This window comes from Coregonus clupeaformis, chromosome 3 (assembly GCF_020615455.1).
Source record: "Coregonus clupeaformis isolate EN_2021a chromosome 3, ASM2061545v1, whole genome shotgun sequence".
Taxonomy (NCBI): domain Eukaryota; kingdom Metazoa; phylum Chordata; class Actinopteri; order Salmoniformes; family Salmonidae; genus Coregonus; species Coregonus clupeaformis.
In genome coordinates, this window is record NC_059194.1 from 14,581,355 (window position 1) to 14,607,390 (window position 26,036).

General features: G+C 47.5%; 1 protein-coding gene across 1 annotated transcript in view; it reads left to right on the forward strand.

Annotated features, from left to right (window-relative positions):
- Positions 1 to 26,036, forward strand: part of LOC121538153 (ecto-NOX disulfide-thiol exchanger 2-like) — a 248,638-nt gene that overhangs the window by 82,621 nt on the left and 139,981 nt on the right. Inside the window, exon 3 of the mRNA XM_045207428.1 lies at positions 2,838 to 2,996. Coding sequence (XP_045063363.1) covers positions 2,838 to 2,996 — 159 coding nt within the window. The remainder of the gene's footprint in view (positions 1 to 2,837; positions 2,997 to 26,036) is intronic.

The following is a 26,036-nucleotide window of genomic DNA, read 5'->3' on the forward strand; positions in this document are numbered from 1 at the left end:
TAGGCCAGTAACGACGAACGACGAAGCCTGCCCGAACAAGGAGGGGAGGCAGCTTCGGAGGAAGTCGTGACAACAGGGTTAAACCTCTGCATAGCCCTGCTTCACAGGGTGGAGTGGTGGCAGCTCACCCAGCTGTTACTTGTATAGACTTGTATAGGGTATAATAGACTGTAAAAACAACAGGAAATCAGCTCCAAGTGATTTCAATTGAAGAAATCTGTCCCAATTATTCCCACGCATAATAGAGAGAGACGTGATCGTGTACAAATGTAAGCAAGGTTTGAAATTATTTTACATTTTAGTCAAACATTATATCTGTTTGGGCTTCTTGCGGTCAATTTGCAGTCTACAAATTATTTGTAATGATGTTTACATTTTAGTCATTTAGTAGACACTCTTATCCAGAGCGACTTACATTAGCAATTAGGGTTAAGTGCCTTGCTCATGGGCACATCTACAGATTTTTCACCTAGTTTGCTCAGGGATTTGAACCAGTGACATTTCAATTACTGGCACAACGCTCTTAACCGCTAGTCTACCTGCAGACCCTGCCTGTTCTGTCCCCCCGACCTTCCGCTGAAGAAAAAGTTGGTCCGCGGCTGAATCTACAGTATATAGTATGTTTTGTAGAGAAGGACATTGAGACTGGAGCCTCTGGTTGTGTTCTAGGGGGCTCGGCCTGCTCGCCTCATTAGAGAATATTACCTAGCATGCCTCACAGTAGCTCCCTGTGTTACTCTGCCTCCCTCCACCCAGCCCCCCCTCCACCCTCCACCCTCCACCCAGACCTTCCTCCACCCAGCCCTCCCTCCACCCTCCACCCAGCCCTCCCAACCTTCACCCAGCCCTCCCTCTACCCAGCCCTCCCTCCCTTTACCCAGCCTTCCCACACTCCCTCCACCCAGCCCTCCCTCCACCCCGTCCTCCACCCAGTCCTCCACCCAGCCTTCCTTCCACCTAGCACCCACTCTGCTGGGGGGGTCGTTTACCCTGGAAAACAGAGGAAGGAAGGGAGGAGAAGAGGAGGAAAGAGAGGGAGGATGTATGTGATGTGTTGTTAGCCAGGAGGTATCTACAGTAAAATGCCAAATGTTTTATTCCTGGCTGGACGTTTTATTGATGGCCAGGATGAAATGTAATTATCTTCAACAAACCTCTGGGAAGCTGATTGGTTAACATGGAGAGACAGGACTGTTGGATGTGTGTGTGTGTGTGTGTGTATGCGCTTCTCTGGGTGTGTGTGTATGCATGCTTGCATGTGTTTGTGTGTCGGTGCGTGGGGTGGGTGTGTGTGAGTTTGGGTGACTCTTCATATCTCTGGGACTGCAGGCAGAGGCTGTGTGATGATCAATCAGGTGTATCTTAAAATCCCTGAGAAGAAACAGAGTGTAAATCTCTGTTATCATGCACCGCTCTACTTCATGCCTCCTATGCCCTCTGGCTCTGAATGGAATAGCACGCACGCACGCACGCGCACTCACACACACACACACACACACACACACACACACACACACTGGAAGGAATAAGGAAAATGCAGCAGTTAAATGGAAACAGCCTGGTCTTAATCAAACAAGATCTTATTTCCGTCATGTGCACCCAAAGCCTGGTTTGGCTCCTATCATCTGTCATGTTCATGTCATGAATAAATATGCAGCACAAATCTTTTATTTACCAAGAGTGAAAATTATTCTCTGTGCCCATAATATGTGTGGCAGCCAGGAGTGTTTTCCATAATTCATCAGCAGTGTGCTCATTTCCTCAGTTCATGGTAGTGGCAGTTATGAATCAGCTCACATCTGCCGCATAGAGGCTAATAATAGAGCTCTGCCGTGGGCCTCTCTCTCCAAGCAGAGCTCTGCCGTGAGCCTCTTTCTCCAACCAGAGTTCTGCCGTGGGCCTCTCTCTCTAACCAGAGCTCTGCCGTGGGCCTCTCTCTCCAACCAGAGCTCTGCCGTGGGCCTCTCTCTCCAACCAGAGCTCTGCCGTGGGCCTCTCTCTCCAACCAGAGCTCTGCCGTGGGCCTCTCTCTCCAACCAGAGCTCTGCCGTGGGCCTATCTCTCCAACCAGAGCTCTGCCGTGGGCCTCTCTCTCCAACCAGAGCTCTGCCGTGGGCCTCTCTCTCCAACCAGAGCTCGGCCGTGGGCCTCTCTTCCCAACCCAGAGCTGAAACTCACTATTACCCTGTCTGAGGCCCACCAAAGAGCTCTGTGGTGGGCCTCTCACCCAGCCCTGAGACCAGAGCTGCCACTGAGACTGGCCTTGGTATTCAGAAGACACAGTGTCCGCTGTACCTCCCTCCCTCCTCTATCTCTCCTCCAGTCATCACTTCACCTCTCCTCCGCCTCGCTGGGCAGGAGTCATCATCACCCGGGCAACAGGGTCCCTCTTATCACTTATGACATGAATACCAGAAATGAGGTCATCAAGAGGCGGGTGGGTGGGCGGACGTATGTGTGTATGAGTGCACCCAGCTCTAGTCTACATGAATACCTGTGAAATATCCTGTGTTTGCTGGTCTTCTCTCTCTCTCTCGCTCTCTCTCTCTGACTACAAACAGGAAGGTCAGCCAATCAGCAGCAGAGAGGAGAGTCAGTAGAAGCTCATGTCGCTCCACTTTAAACATGGATGTTTGTTTGTTCATTTATTCATCAGAGCATGTATTCAGTTATTTATAGACTGGTTGTCTGTCATCATTGTTGACAGCAACCTCCACAAAGTGTTCATGGAGAAACACACAACGTCAAATGAAACATGAAAATGTCAACATGTGCTGAACTGCTGCGAGTGGAAATGTTGTTTTTATATGTGTGTGTTGTTGTGTGCTTTCCTCTAGATTTCGACCAGGGCCTTGGCATGATGACAGGCATTGCTCCCATGAACCCCATGATGCCCTGCCTCGGCATGGTGCCCCCACCCCCCCTGCCCCATGATCTGCCCATCGTCAAGGAAATCATTCACTGCAAGAGCTGCACCCTCTTCCCCCCCAACCCCAGTAAGTCTATTTACCTCTTACCCCAGTAAGTCTATTTACCTCTACTAGACCAGGAATATACCTGCCTAACCACTAAGCCGTTATATCCATTCTCCATGAGATGACTTACCCAGTAAGTACAACAACCTTACTGTTGCATTTAACACATTCTTAAGACTGGAACACACCAATAGCATTTGCCGGTATGATCAGAGTGCCGGCTGTAATTTGCGAACCGAGTGCAAACCGATTTTACATGTAGAATCGTGAAAAATGTTGGCAGTCAGACGTCCATGGTCCCTAAAACACAGTGAGACGAACGAACAGCAGACGAACGGCAGATCAACATTTGGTGTGGTGTGGTCCTTTACTCTAAACATTTTGTCTGACATGAAAAATATGACTGCACACTTGCCCCGTCTACCTTCTCTATTACCTGAATGCTGACTATGTCTGAGACCACCTCAGGGTTCATCTCTCTCCTCACAGTTCATTTATGCAGCCATAAGCCTTCTCTCCTCCTGCATTGTAAACGCCAATATTGACTCCAGCGGTCCGGTCTAAAATGCAGGGGAATGAAAAGGTGTCAAGGTCTCTGTGTAACTGATCTGGCCCAGGGAAGCTCTGCAGGGCCGTATCGACTCCACATTACAGTTCTGACAGTTTATGAACTCTCCAGCCTAGCAGTAGGTGTTATGGGTTATGGTTACACACACATTCTAGATAGACAGACAGACAGACAGACAGACAGACAGACAGACAGACAGACAGACAGACAGACAGACAGACAGACAGACAGACAGACAGACAGGGAGAGAGAGAGAGAGAGAGAGAGAGAGAGAGAGAGAGAGAGAGAGAGAGAGAGAGAGAGAGAGAGAGAGAGAGAGAGAGAGAGAGAGAGAGAGAGAGAGAGAGACCCCACAGAGCCCAAGGACAGCAACACAATTAGACCCAACCAAATCATGAGAAAACTAAAATATAATTAACAAAACAACAGAGCAAACTAGAATGCAATTTGGCCCTAAACAGAGTACACAGTGGCAGAATACCTGACCACTGTGACTGACCCAAACTTAAGGAAAGTTTGAGTATGTACAGACTCAGTGAGCATAGCCTTGCTATTGAGGCAGACCTGGCTCTCAAGAGAAGACAGGCTATGTGCACACTGCCCACAAAATGAGGTGGAAACTGAGCTGCACTTCCTAATCTCCTGCCATAGGAGGCATTTGACACAATTATTTCCCTCAGATTACACAGATCCACAAAGAATTCGAAAACAAACCCAATTTTGATAAACTCCCATATCTATTGGGTGAAATACCACAGTGTGCCATCACAGCAGCACGATTTGTGACCTGTTGTCACAAGAAAAGGGCAACCAGTGAAGAATAACCACCATTGTAAATACAACCCATATTTATTTTCCCTTTTGTACTTTAACTATTTGCACATAATATGACATTTGAAATGTCTTTATTATTTTGGAACTTCTTAGTGTAATGTTTACTGTTAATACATTTTACATTTTAGTCATTTAGCAGACGCTCTTATCCAGAGCGACTTACAGTTAGTGAGTGCATACATTTTTATTTTTTATACTGGAATCGAACCCACAACCCTGGCGTTGCAAATGCCATGCTCTACCAACTGAGCTACATTTTACATTTTTACATTTTAGTCATTTAGCAGACGCTCTTATCCAGAGCGACTTACAGTTAGTGAATACATATCTTTTTATTTTTATTTTTTTATACTGGCCCCCCGTGGGAATCGAACCCACAACCCTGGCGTTGCAAACGCCATGCTCTATCAACTGAGCTACATCCCTGCCGGCCATTCCCTCCCCTACCCTGGACGACACTGGGCCAATTGTGCGCCGCCCCATGGGTCTCCCGGTCGCGGCAGGCTACGACAGAGCCTGGATTCAAACCAGGATCTCTAGTGGCACAGCTAGCACTGCGATGCAGTGCCTTAGACCACTGCGCCACTCGGGAGGACAATGTTTATGTTTAATGTTTATTTCACTTTTGTTTACTATCTACTTCACTTGCTTTGGCAATGTTAACATGCGTTTCCCATGCCAAAAAGCCCTTAAATTGAAATTGAATTGAAATTGAGAAAGAGAAGGAGGGAGGGAGGCTCCATCTGTAATAGGAAGAGTGACCTCTGTGAAGACAGGGACTCCATCTGTAATAGGAAGAGTGACCTCTGTGAAGACAGGGACTCCATCTGTAATAGGAAGAGTGACCTCTGTGAAGACAGGGACTCCATCTGTAATAGGAAGAGTGACCTCTGTGAAGACAGGGACTCCATCTGTAATAGGAAGAGTGACCTCTGTGAAGACAGGGACTCCATCTGTAATAGGAAGAGTGACCTCTGTGAAGACAGGGACTCCATCTGTAATAGGAAGAGTGACCTCTGTGAAGACAGGGACTCCATCTGTAATAGGAAGAGTGACCTCTGTGAAGACAGGGACTCCATCTGTAATAGGAAGAGTGACCTCTGTGAAGACAGGGACTCCATCTGTAATAGGAAGAGTGACCTCTGTGAAGACAGGGACTCCATCTGTAATAGGAAGAGTGACCTCTGTGAAAACAAGACACTCTGTGGTGTGTAAAATATAGTTTTTTAATTGTCCAGCCAAATGATTTGTAGGCAGATCATTGTCATATAGTTTGATACTTGTATCAGCAAAGAACAGTAAATAAAACCAATGTAAAAAGCAGTAACTGTAGCCCAAAGCTCAGTGAAACCAGTGTAAAAAGCAGTAACTGTAGCCCAAAGCTCAGTGAAACCAGTGTAAAAAGCAGTAACTGTAGGCCAAAGCTCAGTGAAACCAGTGTAAAAAGCAGTAACTGTAGGCCAAAGCTCAGTGAAACCAATGTAAAAAGCAGTAACTGTAGCCCAAAGCTCAGTGAAACCAGTGTAAAAAGCAGTAACTGTAGGCCAAAGCTCAGTGAAACCAATGTAAAAAGCAGTAACTGTAGCCCAAAGCTCAGTGAAACCAGTGTAAAAAGCAGTAACTGTAGGCCAAAGCTCAGTGAAACCAGTGTAAAAAGCAGTAACTGTAGCCCAAAGCTCAGTGAAACCAATGTAAAAAACAGTAACTGTAGGCCAAAGCTCAGTGAAATCAGTGTAAAAAGCAGTAACTGTAGCCCAAAGCTCAGTGAAACCAGTGTAAAAAGCAGTAACTGTAGCCCAAAGCTCAGTGAAACCAATGTGAAAAGCAGTAACTGACATTAGTGATTGCAGTTACTGATTACTTTTCCTAGGTTCCCATTCCTCCTCATTTTCTCCAAAACACAACACAGTGGACAGGATATTTGTCCAGATGATAAAGCATGTATTTCATGTATCAAATGTAAATAACTAATTTTTGACCATTTTTGTGTGTGTGAGAGAGGCAGCAAAGGGACCCACTGGGCAAAAACTGGTTGAATCAACGTTGTTTCCACGTCATTTCAACCCAAAAAAATCAATGTAATGACGTTGAATCAACGTGGAATATTAATTGGATTTGCAAATTTAGTCTTTTTTTCACCCAACTTTTAACCTAAATCCAATGATATGGTGAATTTTTGTGTTGATTTCACATTGAATTCACGTTAGTTGACAACTCAACCAAATGTAAATCAAAACTAGACGTTGAACTGACGTCTGTGCCTGGTGGGGAGCTCTTACTACTGTATCCCCCCCCCTTTTCAACAAACATACTTGTTCATGGATACTGCCATAATTCAAGCATTTACAAAGAAATTACCAATATATACAGTACCAGTCAAAAGTTTGGACACACCTACTCAAAATATATTTTAGATTTTAGATTCTTCAAAGTAGCCACCCTTTGCCTTGATGACAGCTTTGCACACTCTTGGCATTCTCTCACCCACCTTCATGAGCAATGCTTTTCCAACAGTCTTGAAGGAGTTCCCACATATGCTGAGCATTTGATGGCTGATTTTACTTCACTCTGCAGTCCAACTCATCCCAAACCATCTCAATTGGGTTGAGGTCGGGTGATTGTGGTCATCTGATGCAGCACTCCATCACTCTCATTCTTGGTCAAATAGCCCTTACACAGCCGGAGGTGTGTTTTGGGTCATTGTCCTGTTGAAAAACAAATTATAGTCCCACTACGCACAAACCAGATGGGATGGCATATCGCTGCAGAATGCTGTGGTAGCCATGCTGGTTAAGTGTGCTTGGAATTCTAAATAAATCACTGACAGTGTCACTAGCAAGGCACCCCCACACCATCACACCTCCTCCTCCATGCTTCACAGTGGGAACCACACATGCAGAGTTCATCCGTTCACCTACTCTGCGTCTCACAAAGACACGGCGGTTGGAACCAGAAATCTCAAATTTGGACTCATCAGACCAAAGGATAGATTTCTACCAGTCTAATGTCCATTTCTCGTGTTTCTTGGCCCAAGCAGGTCTCTTCTACTTATTGGTGTCCTTTAGTAGTCGTTATTTGCAGCAATTCGACCATGAAGGCCTGATTCACGCAGTCTCCTCTGAACAGTTGATGTTGAGCTGTGTCTGTTACTTGAACTCTGTGAACCATTTATTTGGACTACAATCTGAGGTGCAATTCTAATGGACTTATCCTCTGCAGCAGAGGTGGTCCTCTGTAGCTCAGCTGGTAGAGCACGGCGCTTGTAACGCCAAGGTAGTGGGTTCGATCCCCGGGACCACCCATACGCAAAAAAAATGTATGCACGCATGACTGTAAGTCGCTTTGGATAAAAGCGTCTGCTAAATGGCATATTAATAATTAATAATATTAATAGGTAACTTTGGGTCTTCCTTTCCTGTGGTGGTCCTCATGAGAGCCAGTTTCATCATAGCACTTGATGGTTTTTGCGACTGCACTTGAAGAAAATTTCAAAGTTCTTGAAATTTTTTGGCTTGACTGACCTTCATGTCTTAAAGTAATAATGGACTGTCATTTCTCTTTGCTTATTTGAGCTGTTCTTGCCATAATATGGACTTGGTCTTTTACCAAATAGGGCTATCTTCTGTATACCCCCCTTCCTTGTCAAAATAACTTTTAAAAAGGCACACCTGTTAATTGAAATGCATTCTAGGTGACTACCTCATGAAGCTCGTTGAGAGAATGCCAAGATGTCATCAAGGCAAAGGGTGGCTACTTTGAAGAATCTCAAATATAAAATACATTTTGATTTTTTAAACACTTTTTGGGTTAGTACCTGATTCCATATATGTTATTTCATAGTTTTGATGTCTTCACTATTATTCTACAACGTGGAAAATAGTAAAAATAAAGAAAAACCTTTGAATGAGTAGGTGTGTCCAAACTTTTGACTGGTACTGTATATATACTGTATACATTCACCTCAATGTTTTGGCATGCTAACATTAATTGACCAGTTCTTTCAAAGAATTCACACATTTTAACCTTAAAAATATTACACAGCAGCATTTATATTGGGAGTAATTAGCACTGTGACAACCAACCCATGAGACAACTGACTCTGGTCTCCCCAAAAGTGTTTTATAAGATGAAGATATGCACTTCATATTTGTGTTTTGAGGTCTCATGTGACCTTTCTACTTTCCTTAGACTGTCTCGCTCAGAGTAAAAACACCTACTGGAATCGCTCCTTTAATATCTCCTCTCAGGGAAAAGTTTCTGTCTAGGGACTTTTTCAAAGAAAACTCACTTGTCAGATTTGGGAGGGATCAATTTCATCCTAAAATAAAACCAAAGCTCTTTGTCTTGTGAGGCTTTGGGAATTCAGGCTCCTTCAGAAAACAATCTAGAGTCGCTCCCCCTCTCCTTCTTTAAGCACACAAGGCTTTCATGTTGTTTGTGTTTTCATAGTATGTGTCTTCACTGTGTGTGTTCAGTGTGTGTTCAGTGTGTGCACTGTCACAGGATGATGCCTCTCAAAGTAGAGAGAAGATCAAATGAGGAAAAGTCACTGTTCCACATTACCTTTAAAACTCTGCTCTCCTGTACATCATCTTAATAGACTATTCTACATATGTTCCACTTTACCTTTAAAACAATATTCAACATTAACTTTATAGTCTTGTTCCTTTTTACCTTTAGAACCCAGTTCCACTTTACCTTTAAAACAATATTCAATATTAACTTTATAGTCTTGTTCCTTTTTACCTTAAGAACCGTGTTCCACTTTACCTTTAAAACAATATTAACTTTATAGTGTTGCTCCATTTTACCTTTAGAACCCTGTTCCACTTTACCTTTAGTACCATATTCTCTATTACCTTTAGAGCCTTCTTCAACTTTACCTCTAGAATCCTGTTCCAATTTACATTTATAATCCTGTTTGTCTTTAATATTAGAACCCTGTTCCACTATACCTTTAGAATCCTGTTGGTCTTTAACATTAGAACCCTGTTCCACTATACCTTTAGAATCCTGTTGGTCTTTAATATTGGCTCCCGAGTGGCGCAGCGGTCTAAGGCACTGCATCTCAGTGCTAGAGGCGTCACTACAGACCCTGATTCAATTCCAGGCTGTATCACAATCCGGCTGTGATTGGGAGTCCAATAGGGTGGTGCACAATTGGCCAAGCATCGTCCTGGTTTGGCCGGGGTAGGCCGTCATTGTAAATAAGAATTTATTCTTAACTTACCTAGTTAAATGAAGGTTGAATAAAAATAAAATACCTTTAGAATCCTGTTTGGCTTTAACATTAGAACCCTGTTACACTTTACCTTTAGAACCCTGTTTGTCTTTTAATTTTGAACCCTGTAACACTTTACATTTAAATAAAATACAATTGTATTGGTCGCATACACATATTTAGCAGATGTTATTGCGGGTGTAGCGAAATGCTTGTGGAAAAATTGCCCTGAGCTCATCTACTTTATTGTCCAGGGACTGAATATTAGCAAGTAATATATTCAGAAGCAGTGGATGGTTTGCACGCCTCCTGAGTCGGACTAAAAGTCCACTCTGAATACCTCTTCTCATGCGGCGTCTTGGAGCAGCCTCTGGAATACAGTGGGGAAAAAAAGTATTTAGTCGGCCACCAATTGTGCAAGTTCTCCCACTTAAAAAGATGAGAGAGGCCTGTAATTTTCATCATAGGTACACGTCAACTATGACAGACAAATTGAGAAAAAAAATCCAGAAAATCCCATTGTAGGATTTTTAATGAATTTATTTGCAAATTATGGTGGAAAATAAGTATTTGGTCACCTACAAACAAGTAAGATTTCTGGCTCTCACAGACCTGTAACTTCTTCTTTAAGAGGCTCCTCTGTCCTCCACTCGTTACCTGTATTAATGGCACCTGTTTGAACTTGTTATCAGTATAAAAGACACCTGTCCACAACCTCAAACAGTCACACTCCAAACTCCACTATGGCCAAGACCAAAGAGCTGTCAAAGGACACCAGAAACAAAATTGTAGACCTGCACCAGGCTGGGAAGACTGCATCTGCAATAGGTAAGCAGCTTGGTTTGAAGAAATCAACTGTGGGAGCAATTATTAGGAAATGGAAGACATACAAGACCACTGATAATCTCCCTCGATCTGGGGCTCCACGCAAGATCTCACCCCGTGGGGTCAAAATGATCACAAGAATGGTGAGCAAAAATCCCAGAACCACACGGGGGACCTAGTGAATGACCTGCAGAGAGCTGGGACCAAAGTAACAAAGCATACCATCAGTAACACACTACGCCGCCAGGGACTCAAATCCTGCAGTGCAAGACGTGTCCCCCTGCTTAAGCCAGTACATGTCCAGGCCCGTCTGAAGTGCATTTGGATGATCCAGAAGAGGATTGGGAGAATGTCATACGGTCAGATGAAACCAAAATAGAACTTTTTGGTAAAAACTCAACTCGTCATGTTTGGAGGACAAAGAATACTGAGTTGCATCCAAAGAACACCATACCTACTGTGAAGCATGGGGGTGGAAACATCATGCTTTGGGGCTGTTTTTCTGCAAAGGGACCAGGACGACTAATCTGTGTAAAGGAAAGAATGAATGGGGCCATGTATCGTGAGATTTTGAGTGAAATCCTCCTTCCATCAGCAAGGGCATTGAAGATGAAACGTCGCTGGGTCTTTCAGCATGACAATGATCCCAAACACACCGCCCGGGCAACGAAGGAGTGGCTTCGTAAGAAGCATTTCAAGGTCCTGGAGTGGCCTAGCCAGTCTCCAGATCTCAACCCCATAGAAAATCTTTGGAGAGAGTTGAAAGTCTGTGTTGCCCAGCGACAGCCCCAAAACATCACTGCTCTAGAGGAGATCTGCATGGAGGAATGGGCCAAAATACCAGCAACAGTGTGTGAAAACCTTGTGAAGACTTACAGAAAACGTTTGACCTGTGTCATTGCCAACAAAGGGTATATAACAAAGTATTGAGAAACTTTTGTTATTGACCAAATACTTATTTTCCACCATAATATGCCAATAAATTCATAAAAAATCCTACAATGTGATTTTCTGGATTTTTTTTTCTCATTTTGTCTGTCATAGTTGACGTGTACCTATGATGAAAATTACAGGCCTCTCTCATCTTTTTAAGTGGGAGAACTTGCACAATTGGTGGCTGACTAAATACTTTTTTTCCCCACTGTAAGTGGAATCGCCTTGGGGGGTACAAAGGCTACAATTCAGGAAAGTCGTATTTCTGGTCGAAATGCTGGTGAGTTACCGCTGCTCTAATATTCAAAAGTTATTTCCGGCTGTATGTAATAATGCAAAAAACTTTCTGCGCTAATAATGTGAGAAATAACACACACAAAACAAAATACATACTGCAAAGTTGTTTAGGAGCCAGGAACCAGGTAACCATGTCTATTGGCTCCATCTTCAGAGTGGGACTGAGGATGGGGTTGGGGCTGGTTAGTTAGGGCTGAGGATGGGGTTGGGGCTGGTTAGTTAGGGCTGAAGATGGGGTTGGGGCTGGTTAGTTAGGGCTGTATTATACATACATTACACATCACCATCAGCCTGGCATCCTGTCATAAACTGTCAGAGGCACTTAGGAAAGCTCTCAGTCATCACCTCCTCTCGTCTCTCCTCTTCTACCCCTTCATCTCTCCTCCTTTACCCCTTAATCTCTCCTCCTTTACCCCTTAATCTCTCCTCCTTTACCCCTTCATCGCTCCTCTTCTACCCCTTCATCTCTTCTCTTCTACCCCTTCGTCTCTCTTTTCTCAGACTTGGGCCAGGTCCTGACCACCTCCATATCTTCTTCTGCTCTTATTCCCTCCACTGTTCCCTCCATAGTTTCTTGACACTTCTACGTTCTCCTGCTCTGCCTTCCTCTGTCTCCCAATCTTTTGTCTCCGCTCCAGTAATCCTCCCTCTCTCTCTCCTCTCTCAGTCCGCTCCCTGTCTCTCTATTCATCTCTCGTTGTCACTTGGGTTTCTCATGAAAGGCAGAGTGTCTTAAAAGAGAGGCGTCTTTAAAGCGCTATTTCAGAGAAAATAGCTAAATGATTATTGTTATATAAAACAATTCCATATGTTAGCTTAGTAGAAACCCAGCCCGGGCCCTTAAGGGTTTTAAAAAGGCTTCTGATATTTGTAATTTCCACTTTGAAATTTCAGACTTAATTATAATCCACATAATAATTTCCTGTTGCTGCATGATTATTTTCCTGCTGTAGCAAACTGGAGCAAAAAAGATCCTCCAAGTGTGCGTATGTGTGAGGTGAGGGTTAAAGGAGCCTGGTGAGTCAGTGGCTGTCACGATCGTCGTAAGGAGTAGACCAAGGCGCAGCGTGATGAACGAACATACTTTAATTAGTTAAAGTGTAAACACAATACAAAACAATAAACGACTCGTGAAGTCCACGGTATCAATGACCGAACATGGAACAAAAACCCACAAACACAAAGGGAAAACAGACAGTTTAAATATGGCTCCCAATCAGAGACAACCAGCCAACAGCTGACACTCGTTGCCTCTGATTGGGAGTCACTCAGGCAAACATAGAAATCAACAAACTAGAACCCCCAACATAGAAATACACACATAGAATGAACACACCCTGGCTCAACATAATGAGTCCCAGAGCCAGGGTGTGACAGTACCCCCCCCTAAAGGCGCGGACTGCGGGCATACCTCCTCGGCGGCGGTTCTGGCTCCGGCCTTGACCACCACCCTCCAATACACCCCCCATAGCGCCCCTGGTCCAGTCTGGCCCCGCCGGCTGGAGCCGAACTGGACTTAGCAGGAGCGGTTAGCTTCAGCTCCATAGTGGAGCAGTTGACCGGTACCTTACCAGGCACCGGTGACCCAGGCACGGGTTGTGCTGGACTGACGACGCGCACCCCTGGCTTGGTGCGTGGAGGAGGAACGGGCCTTACCAGGCTGACGACGCGCACCCCTGGCTTGGTGCGTGGAGGAGGGACGGGCCTTACCAGGCTGACGACTCGCACCCCTGGCTTGGTGCGTGGAGGAGGGACGGGCCTTACCAGGCTGACGACTCACACCCCTGGCTTGGTGCGAGTGGCAGGAACAGGCTGGGCCGGGCTGGGCCGGGCTGGCGACGCGCACCGTAGACTTGGTGCGAGTGGCAGGAACAGGCCGGGCCGGGCTGGCGACGCGCACCGTATACTTGGTGCGAGTGGCAGGAACAGGCCGGGCCGGGCTGGCGACGCGCACCGTATACTTGGTGCGAGTGGCAGGAACAGGCCGGGCCGGGCTGTGACGCGCACCTTATACTTGGTGCGAGTGGCAGGAACAGGCCGGGCCGGGCTGGCGACGCGCACCGTATACTTGGTGCGTGGAGCAGGGACAGGCCGGGCTGGGCTGTCGACGCACACCGTAGGCTTGGTGCGTGGAGCAGGGACTGGCCGGACTGGGCTGGCGACGCACACCGTAGGCTTGGTGCGTGGAGCAGGGACAGGCCGGACCGGGCTGGCGACGCACACCGTAGGCTTGGTGCGTGGAGCAGGGACTGGCCGGACTGGGCTGGCGACGCACACCGTAGGCTTGGTGCGTGGAGCAGGGACAGGCCGAACCGGCTGTGGAGACGGATAGGAGCCCTGGAGTGAAGAGCGGCCACAACCCGTCCTGGCTGAATGCCTACCCTCACACACTCTGTGTGAGGCATCCGCACAGGACGTACAGGGCGGTGTATCCGTAACCTGGTGGCCTCCAGAATCCGCCCCTTTTTTGCCTCCGTCAGCCCCGTCGTCCATGCCGTGTGCCCCCCCCTAAAACATTTCTGGGGTTGCCTCTCGCCTGTCCGACGTTGACCCTGCTGACGCCGCTGCTCCTCTCTCCGTCGCCTCTCCACCATCTCACTCCATGGCCGGCGATCCATCCCAGCCAGGATTTCCTCCCAGGTCCAGGACCCTTTCCTGTCCAATATCTCCTCCCATGTCCAGGCTGCCTGTTCCTGGACACGCTGCTTGGTCCTGGTATGGTGGGTTTTTCTGTCACGATCGTCATATGGAACAGACCAAGGCGCAGCGTGATGAACAAACATACTTTAATTAGTTAAAGTTTAAACTCAATACAAAACAAGAAACGACTCGTGACGTCCAACGGTATCAATGACCGAACACGGAACAAAAACCCACAAACACAAAGGGAAAACAGACAGTTTAAATATGGCTCCCAATCAGAGACAACCAGCCAACAGCTGACACTCGTTGCCTCTGATTGGGAGTCACTCAGGCAAACATAGAAATCAACAAACTAGAACCCCCAACATAGAAATAAACACATAGAATAAACACACCCTGGCTCAACAAATAGAGTCCCAGAGCCAGGGTGTGACAGTGGCCCTGTCATCCACAGGGCAGCAGGGCAGCAGGCTTCATATGGTGGCCATCACAGTGAGCAGGACCTCCAGCCTACCCTGACACTATATAGCCCCTCACACTGACCTTGATCTGAATCACAACAGCCCTGCAGAACAGTATTTTCTCAAACACACGCCCCGCAGACTCGCTCTCTTTCTTTCTCTCTCTCTCTGGCTAGGAGCGTGTCAATGTGCATCTCCATCCAGCCCCTCTTTCTCTCTCTGGCTAGGAGCGTGTTAATGTGCATCTCCATCCAGCCCCCCTCTCTCTCTCTGACTAGGAGCGTGTTAATGTGCATCTCCATCCAGCCCCTCTCTCTCTCTCTGGCTAGGAGCGTGTTAATGTGCATCTCCATCCAGCCCCCCTCTCCCTCTCTGGCTAGGAGCATGTTAATGTGCATCTCCATCCAGCCCCTCTCTCTCTCTCTGGCTAGGAGCGTGTCAATGTGCATCTCCATCCAGACCCCCTCTCTCTCTCTGGCTAGGAGCGTGTTAATGTGCGTCTCCATCCAGCCCCCCTCTCTCTCTCTGGCTAGGAGCGTGTTAATGTGCATCTCCATCCAGCCCCCCTCTCTCTCTGGCTAGGAGCGTGTTAATGTACGTCTCCATCCAGCCCCCCTCTCTCTCTCTGGCTAGGAGCGTGTTAATGTGCGTCTCCATCCAGCCCCCCTCTCTCTCTGGCTAGGAGCGTGTTAATGTGCATCTCCATCCAGCCCCCCTCTCTCTCTCTGGCTAGGAGCGTGTTAATGTGCATCTCCATCCAGCCCCCCTCTCTCTCTCTGGCTAGGAGCGTGTTAATGTGCGTCTCCATTCAGCCCCCCTCTATCTGTCTCCTTTTCTCTCGCAGGTTGATGTTTTTTTGGGATGAATCTTGTCCTGGAGACAAAGCTGAGCGATTTACACTAGATGGGCCAGCTGCAAAGTCAAAATGTGCTATACGTATTTGCTTTTTGGTCTTAATTTAAGGTTAGGGTTAGGCATAAGGTTAGCAGTGTGGTTAAGGTTAGGGTTAAGGTTAGGGTTAGGTTTACAATCAGATTTTAAGACTTTGTCGCTGTGCCATCAAGTGACTAACCTGCAGAGCTGCCTTCAGTACATGAGTCAGCCCAATAAATGGCAACCTGCGTCTCTCTCTGCCTCCTCATATCTCAGTCAGCAAAAGAGACTTCTAAAGGCAGTGGCTGTATGAGAGTGTCTGTCCATAATTACATGGGCCTGAAGAGAAAGAGGACAGATGCCCTACAGATCCCCTACGAAGCGGAGAAGCTAGGGATGTTGTGTGTGTGTGTGTGTGTGTGTGTGTGTGTGTGTGTGTGTGTGTGTGTGTAATTGTCAAATCAAAATCAAATACAATTTTATTTGTCAAATGCTTCGTAAACAAGAGGTGTATGCATGACCAAGATCGAATCCTACTACACCAGCTCTGACACTCGTCAGCTGTGGCAGGGCTTGCAAACTATCATTGATTACAAAGGGAAACCCAGCCGCGAGCTGCCCAGTGACGCAAGCCTACCAGATGAGCTAAATGCCTTCTATGCTCGCTTCGAGGCAAGCAACACTGAACCATGCATGAGTGCACCAGCTGCTTCCGGACGACTGCGTGATTAACATTCACAAGGCCGCAGGGCCAGATGGATTACCAGGACGCATACTCAGAGAATGCGTTGACCAGCTGGCAAGTGTATTCACTGACATTTTCAACCTCTCCCTGACCCAGTCTGTAATACCTACATGTTTCAAGCAGACCACCATAGTCCCTATGCCCAAGAACACCAAGGTAACCTGTCTAAGTGACTATCGCCCCATAGCACTCACATCTGTAGAAATGAAATGCTTTGAAAGACTAGTCATGGCTCACATCAACACTATCATCCCAGACACCCTGGACCCACTCCAATTCGCATTTTCTTTACCCCAAAAGTTAAGATCAGTTTAAAAAAAACTATTGTTACCCTGTATTGAGATGAACTTTGCTACTGTGCTGCTGATGTCCTTAGTTCAGGTGTGAAGTGAGTGATCACAGCGTGCTGAAGTGTGTGTGTGTGAGTGATAACAGCGTGCTGAAGTGTGTGTGTATGTGTGAGTGATCACATCGTGCTGAAGTGTGTGTGCTCCTACCCCATCACTCCTTCCTGCTATAAACACTCAACACAGTGTCACTGTTGGGCCTCCACTAGACTGTGAATGAACTATTACAATGGTCCCTTAGGTTTAGCATAAACATAGGTTATTACAATGGTACCTTCATTTACACAGACACCTTATTAATAGTCAATCAAACTCATAGTTTGTCATTGTCTTCCTCGTACGACAGTTTCCAGTGCATTGGTGTGCATTGGTGGTTAACACGTGCCTCACTTTCTACCAGGAAATGTAGCAGGTTAGTGTTTTTTCGACATTAATCTTATTCTGGAGTGGTCACTAGCTGGCGCAGCCACAAAGTCATAACATTGGATTTTAAACTTAACCCTAACCTCACTGATAACCCTTATGCCTAACCTTAAATTAAGACCGTAATGATATTTTACATTATAGACAATTTTTGACTTTTACCTTTAGAAATCACTCAGGTCTGCCTCAAGGACAAGACTCATGACAATAAACGTCAACTTGCGGAAATGTGTGTGGAAAGGAAACATTTTAGTCACTAACCACCAATGGACAGGAAACAGTCCCAGACACACCATACAGCTAGAGCACTGTTCAGTCTGTCAGGTAGAATCACTGAGACAGTGGTAGATAATGAAGATGTCTGCTGATATCCATGCCAATCAAGACACCATCACATCTCATGACTTCAGAAACAAGATAGATGATGTCCCCTCGAAAAGGAGTACCTCCAGAGCTGCTACAGTCTGTCTGGGGCTGCTGTGTGTTCTCCTACTGGCTGGGATCATAGGCCTGTGTCTCTACTATAATTGTGTTTTTGGCAATTATGAGAAAAACTGTAAAACCAACTTCGCAGCAGAGAGAGACCAGTTACAGAGCAGTAACAACGCCATGACTGAAGAGAAGGACCATCTCCAGACAAAATGTCACGCTCGTTGATGAACGGGTCAGACCAAGGCGCAGCGTGATATGCATACATGTTTATTTGAACCGAATAAACACACGACAAAAACAACAAACCAACGACACGTGAAGTCCAAGGTACACAAACAACATACCTCACACGGAACAAGATCCCACAACCCACTAGTTCCAATAGGCTGCCTAAGTATGGTCCCCAATCAGAGACAACGAGCGACAGCTGCCTCTGATTGGGAACCACACCGGCCAACATAGAAATACCCATACTAGAACCTAGAACCTAGAACAACACAACATAGAAAATCACACCCTGACTCAACAAATAAGAGTCCCCAGAGTCAGGGCGTGACACAAAACTCTCTGTGCTTAAGCAACAGTCTCAACTGGGATGGAGGTATTTCAGCTGCAGTTTGTACCACATCTCTAATGGGACTAAATCGTGGAAGGAGAGTCGACAGAACTGTCTAAGTAGAAGAGCAGACCTGGTGATCATAAACAGCAGAGAGGAACAGGTATTTATCCATAAATTAATCAACAAGGGATTCTGGATTGGTCTGACTGACAGAGACAAAGAAGGGACCTGGAAATGGGTGGACGGCACTCCACTGACCACAGGGTACTGGATGAGAGGGGAGCCTCACAGTTATCAGGGCAAGGACGAGGACTGTGTAGAGCGATGGACCTCTTTTTCTAACCCAGAGGATAGCTGGTGTGATACACAATGCAGCGAATTGCGCTTCTGGATCTGTGACAAAGTGGCCTATCCATAACTCAAACCTACTTGAAGTTAAATGCAAGTCAACTTATATACCAGGACATCATAAACAAAGAGATCAATGATAGAGTTTAATTATGCAAATTAATTATACAAATTGATTGTGCTTAAAAATGAAATAGAAGTGTGTCCATAATTACCCTGAAGGGACAGATGCCCTTCAGAGTGTGTGTGTGTGTGTGTGTTTGTGTGTGTGTGTGTGTATGTACGCATGTACGCTCTAGTGTAGTGCCCTCATAATCTGTAGGGTCAGGAGGAGAAGGACTTTAGCTGAACACCAGTGGCACAGTCTGGTCCTCTGGGAGGGCTAAGCTTTACAATAAAAATACATATTCTGTAGCTGGAACGCTTCAGCATAAGGGTCTCTGCTCTGTTACTACAATACTTTAGAGTAAGCTTTGTATTACTACAATACATAACAATGTGAGCCCATGCTCTGTGCCATCAATAAAGGGCCTATGTTCTGCTACCACAAGGTTGTAGAATAAGCTTTAGAATCCCTCGTCTGTGACTACAGATGGTCTAACAGACATGTATTGAGTTAGACAATATAGACTCCGCTAATCACATTTCTCAGGGATAAAACGTCTGATCTATTGGCGATTCATTCCGTCAAACCCTCTTTGTTACATTATTCAGGGTTGTCAAGCAATGAATGAACCATTCACATGAGAGAATCATCCATCTCTCTGGCTAAAGATAATGGATTCTTATTTATCCCCACTATAGATTCACATTAACATTAGATATCAATATAAAGTTATCCAAGCATGTTGCTGTGTTTTCATAATTCTTGCAGAAAGTTAGCTCATTAATGGTGGTCATGGTTTAGATTTCCAAATGTACTTTTAAAAAATACTTTAATATATTTTCCCTGCTTGAAGCCTCTGAATATATTCTTTAATCAGATGAATATTGTATCACATCAAATAGGCCTGTACATTATGCTAATATACTTCTAAATGTAAATTTTTTATTTAACAATATAGATCAAGTAGATTTTCGTTTTTGTTTTAACCCCCGGCCTAGAGTATAAAACAGCACTGTTAGCTGAATAAGATTGCATGCATGCATTTAAGGCTATGGTATGTGGACACTATGCACAACCTAGTCCAATGCACTTCCAATTTCTGGTGTGTTGACACACATGCATTCCCAGGGAGGAGATGTTGCTATATTTTAATCAAATTTGTCAAAACTAGTAAATATCGTGCACAGAGTTTGAACGCTACGCAAAGCTCTGATGAGAAAACCCCAAAAAATAAAAATGTTTTCAAGAAGAAGAGAGTGGGATAAGTTGAGCCAAAGGGTAAGTTGAGCCTGTCACGGTTTACTAAGCCAGAACCCAGAAGCAGACCAGGACAAGGTAGGTTGAAACAAAGGTGAGTGTTTATTTAATAGATCCACGAGTGAGGCTGAATAATCCAGGGAACAGAGCGGGTGGCGTGGATGGGTTGTTGAGGGTGCAGTGGTAGGTCCAGTAATGGCTCGGCAGCCGCCGACCATCAGGCAGAGGTTGGGTGAAGGTTCCGGATGAGTGACTGCAGATGGAACAAAACGGAGGTAAGTACAAAACAAGCAAACAAGGTGCAAAACAACAAAACTAACGCTACATGCTCTAAGGCTGATCCACTGATAAACATACTGTTCATGGCTAACGATCCGGCAGGGAATGGATGTTAGGACAGAGCCTAAGAAGGGTGATGATCAGGACCAGGTGTGCAGATTGCTGATGGGATGCAGGTGCGGAAATCAAGAGAGCTCCCGCCTAGCAAGCGTTGCCCGGCAACCAGGCAGGGAGCGTTCCAGAACCCTCGGGAAACTGGAGATCCCGAGCAGAAAAACTAATACCCAGACAGAAACCGACTCAGACTGCAGGGATCGTTACAGTACCCCCCTCCGATGAACGCCACCGGGCGGACTCCCCGGAGCGCCAGGATGGAGGCGGTAGAAGTCACGAATGAGGTCAGCATCTAGGATCTGTCGCCGCGGAATCCAACTCCTCTCTTCAGGACCATACCCCTCCCAGTCCACGAGATACTGGAAACCCCGGCCCCGCCGTCTGGAATCCATGATGCGTCGCACCGTGTAGGCAGGACCACCTCCGATCATCCGAGGAGGAGGAGGAGGAGGCGGAGGAGGCAACAGAGGACTGAGGAGAACAGGCTTGAGGCAGGAGACATGAAAGGTGGGATGGACTCTGAGCGTCCTCGGTAGTTTGAGTCGAACTGCCACCGGATTGATCACCTTCTCCACCACAAACGGACCAATGAACTTCGGTAACAACTTCCTAGCCTCAGTCCGTAAAGGAAGATCCCGTGTGGCCAACCAGACCCTATCTCCGATGGTATAGGTGGGAGCGGGGATCCGGCGACGATTCGCCTGGAGCTGATACCGGTCCGAAACTCTAAGGAGTGCCTTTCTGGCCCGATGCCAGGTCCGGTGGCAACACGAATATGGGCCTGAACAGAGGGCACCGAGAGCTCCTTCTCCTGAGAAGGGAACAAGGGAGGTTGGTAGCCATACAGGCACTGGAAGGGAGACATCCCAGTGGCAGATGTAGGGAGAGTATTGTGGGCATACTCAACCCAAGGCAACTGAGAGACCCAGGAGGTGGGGTTGGAGGAGACAAGGCAGCGTAGCGTGGATTCCATCTTCTGGTTGGCTCTCTCCGCCTGACCATTAGATTGGGGGTGAAAACCAGATGTGAGGCTGACTGTAGCTCCAATGGCCAAACAGAAGGACTTCCAGACAGCAGAGGTAAACTGAGGGCCACGGTCGGAAACGATATCACTGGGCAAACCGTGGACCCTGAAAACCTCCCTAACCAGGATCTCGGACGTCTCCGAGGCAGAGGGAAGCTTGGCAATAGGCACAAAGTGGGCGAACTTGCTGAATCTGTCCACGATAGTCAGAACGACCGTGTTTCCCTCAGAAGCGGGCAACCCAGTGACAAAGTCCAGGGCCAGATGCGACCATGGTCGCCGGGGAATAGGAAGGGGGGTGAAGTAGTCCAGAGCTGGGCCGATTGGTACTCTTATTCTGCGCACACACTGGACAGGCAGCAACATAACCCCGAGTATCCTCGGCCATGGCAGGCCACCAAAAACGTCTGCGAAGAAACGCCATCGTCCGAGCCACGCCAGGGTGACAAGCCATCTTGCTGGCGTGGGACCATTTGAGGACAGCAGGACGAACCGACTCAGGCACAAACAACCGACCGGGTGGACCATTACCGGGACCGGGCTGCGTCCGAAGGGCCGCCATCACCTCCTCCTCAATCTTCCACCTAACTGCTCCCACAACGCAGTCCCGGGGGAGAATTGTCTCGGTCTTGGACCCACTCTCCTCCGTCTTGGAGAACATCCGGGACAAGGCGTCCGCCTTGCCATTCTTAGATCCAGGTCGGAACGTCAGGGAAAAATTGAATCGTCCGAAAAACAACGCCCACCTGGCCTGACGGGAGTTGAGACGTCTAGCCGATTGCACGTAAGCAAGATTCTTGTGGTCAGTCCAGACAATAAACGGTTGCTCCGCCCTCCAACCAGTGGCGCCACTCCTCCAAGGCAAGTTTCACCGCGAGAAGCTCCCGGTTACCCACATCGTAATTCCTCTCCGCAGGCGAAAGGCGACGAGAGTAGTAGGCGCAGGGATGGAGTTTACTGTCCGTGGAGCATCGCTGCGACAGGATGGCGCCAACTCCCACATCAGACGCGGGTCCACTTCAACGACGAACTGACGGGCCGTGTCCGGTTGAGAGAGAATCGGTGCGTTGGTGAATCGCCTCTTCAAATCCAGAAACGCTCGATCCGCCTCCGGATTCCACTTGAAGATCCTGATACTGGAAGTCAAGGCAGTTAACGGAGCGGCCACACGGCTGTAATCCCGGATGAATCTGCGGTAGAAATTCGCAAACCCCAAAAATCTCTGGAGCTGCAATCTCGTACCGGGCTGGGCCCATTCCAGAACCGCTCTAACCTTCTCCTGGTCCATCCTAATCTCTCCCCTGGAGATGATGTACCCGAGAAAGGATGTCGTGTGGGCGTGAAACTCGCACTTCTCGGCCTTCACGAACAGGCGATTCTCCAACAATCGCTGCAGAACCTGCCGGACATGCTGGACGTGGTCGGAAGGTTCCTTCGAGAAGATCAGAATGTCATCCAGGTAAACAAACACAAAGAGACCGATCATATCTCTCAGGACGTCGTTCACCATACTCTGGAATACCGCTGGAGCATTGGTCAGTCCAAACGGCATCACCTGATACTCGAAGTGACCCATCGGTGTAGTGAAACCCGTCAACCACTCGTCCCCCTCTCTGATCCGGACCATGTGATACGCATTGCGTAGGTCTAGCTTGGTGAACACCGTAGCACCCTGTAAGGAGTCGAAGGCAGAACTCATCAAGGGCAGGGGATACTTGTTCTTGACCGTGATGTCATTCAACCCCCGATAATCAATACACGGTCGAAGAGAGCCATCCTTCTTACCCACAAAGAAGAATCCTGCCCCCAGGGGTGATGACGAGGACGAACGAGACCAGCAGCTAGGGACTCCTTGATGTAGGTCTCCAAAGCCTCACGTTCAGGTCGGGAGATACTGTATAACCTTCCCTTAGGGTAGACAGCTCCAGGGAACAGGTTGATGGCACAATCATATGGTCGGTGGGGAGGGAGTGACAGAGCCTTCTGCTTACTGAACACTTCCCCCAAATCGTGATATGTCTCGGGAACCAGGGACAAATCTGGGGGTTTAGCCTCAATCACCTGACTGGGAACCGAATGGGGACAGGCAGTCTTGAGACAGTTAGCATGACAATCAAGGCTCCAACTCGTTACCTTGCCCGTCACCCAATCGAACGTGGGATTGTGTTCCTTCAGCCAGGGGTATCCAAGGACCAGAGGAACATGGGAAGACGGCAGAATGAAGAATGAAATCATCTCCGAATGATTCCCCGACAACAGCATCTTAACCGGTTCAGTCCTCATCGTGATACGTGCCAGACTACTGCCGTTCAGAGTGGTCGCTTCAATGGCTTCCGGCAATTGCTCCTTGGAAAGCCCCAGCTGTTCCACCAACTTCGGCATCAAGAAAGCTTCCATCGGCACCTGAATCGATAAAAGCGTTAATCGCTAAGCTCTGATTCCTGTTCATAAGGGTAGCCGGGAAACGGGGTCTGACAGAGGTATTGAGAGGTCGAAACTGGCTCGCTAAAAGTCCTCCCAACTTTAGCGAGCCGCGCAGTTTGACGACCGCCGGGAACAGGTGGCGAGGTAATGTCCCGAACCACCACAGTAGAGGCAACAGTTAGTCCTACGTCTGAGTTGGCGTTCCTCCTTGGTTAACCCGTGCCGCCCTACTTGCATTGGTTCAGAATCGGGAGACAGGACCTCTCCACTAATCCTGTGTGGTGGACGATGATCGACGTATTCTGGTCCAATCCCCGACCCGACTGGAACCTGAGAAGCTGATCGATTGGACGGAACCCATTGCTTCTCCCTCCTTCGCTCTCGGACTCGATTATCCACCCGAATAGACAAGGCTACCAAGCTGTCCAGGTCACTAGGCTTCGGATAGGAGATCAACTCATCCTTGAGCTGCTCCGACAGACCCTGGTAAAAGGCCGCTTGCAGAGACTCCTCATTCCACCCACTCTCCACAGCCAACGTCTTGAACTCGATCACGAAGTCGGCCACGCTGCGAGTTCCTTGGTGAAGCGAAAACAGGCGCCTAGCTGCGTCCCTCCCTCGGACGGAATGGTCGAAGAGCTTCCTCATCTCGGCCGTGGACCCCTGGTATGAAGCCATGCAGGGGTCTTGTCGTTCCCAAACGGCTGAAGCCCACTCCAGCGCTCGACCACGCAGTAACTCAATCACAAAGGCTATCCTAGCCTTGTCTGTGGCATAAGAGTAGGGCTGTAGGTCGAACACTAACCCACACTGCATAAGGAAAGAACGGCATCTTCCCAGCTCCCCCTCATATTTATCCGGCGTCGGAACCTTGGGCTCACGGAAGGACACAGCTCCAGAAGCGGCAGGCGAGATGGGTGAAACCGGTAGTCGATCCTCCACCGGAAACTTGCGCTGGTTCTGGACCTCCGTCAGACCGGTAGAAAGGTTCCGAACTGCCAACGCGATCTCCTGTAGCTCCGTGCTATGATGGCCCAACATCTTCTCCTGATGGGTAATGGCATGGCGAACAGAGTCCAGGTCCGCTGGGTTCATTACTGGCCGGATCGTTCTGTCACGGTTTACTAAGCCAGAACCCAGAAGCAGACCAGGACAAGGTAGGTTGAAACAAAGGTGAGTGTTTATTTAATAGATCCACGAGTGAGGCTGAATAATCCAGGGAACAGAGCGGGTGGCGTGGATGGGTTGTTGAGGGTGCAGTGGTAGGTCCAGTAATGGCTCGGCAGCCGCCCGACCATCAGGCAGAGGTTGGGTGAAGGTTCCGGATGAGTGACTGCAGATGGAACAAAACGGAGGTAAGTACAAAACAAGCAAACAAGGTGCAAAACAACAAAACTAACGCTACATGCTCTAAGGCTGATCCACTGATAAACATACTGTTCATGGCTAACGATCCGGCAGGGAATGGATGTTAGGACAGAGCCTAAGAAGGGTGATGATCAAGACCAGGTGTGCAGATTGCTGATGGGATGCAGGTGCGGAAATCAAGAGAGCTCCCGCCTAGCAACGTTGCCCGGCAACCAGGCAGGGAGCGTTCCAGAACCCTCGGGAAACTGGAGATCCCGAGCAGAAAAACTAATACCCAGACAGAAACCGACTCAGACTGCAGGGATCGTTACAGAGCCACCCCTTGTTTCTAGGAAACCATACACAAAATTAATAATTTTACCAAATATTTAGGAAGAGATCATCATTTCTGTGACGTAAGAAACCACATGGAAAAGGTGGTAAGCGAGTTAAGTAAAAAAAACAGATTTTCACCAAGTGAAATTAATTTATTGTGTTAGAGGTTTCACCAAAGTAGATAATTTAAAGATTGTTCTATACATCAGTTGGGGTCTCTATAAGCTGCAATACAATGTCCTAAATCTAGCATGAAAGTAGGTAACAACACATCCGGGTAGGTAACAACACATCCGATACGCTGATCCTCAACACGGGGGCCCCTCAGGGATGCGTGCTCAGTCCCCTCCAGTGCTCCCTTTTCACTCATGACTGCATGGCCAGGCACGACTCCAATACCATAATTAAGATTGCCGATGACACAACAGTGATAGGCTGATCACCGACAACAACGAGACAGCCTATAGGGAGGAGGTCAGAGACCTGGCCGTGTGGTGCCAGGCAACAACCTCTCCCTCAACATGATCAAGACAAAGAAGATGATTGTGGACTACAGGAAAAAGAAGAGGACCGAGCACGCCCCCATTTTCATCGACAGGGCTGTAGTGGAGCAGGTTGAGAGATTCAAGTTCCTTGTTGTCCACATCACCAACAAACTAACATGG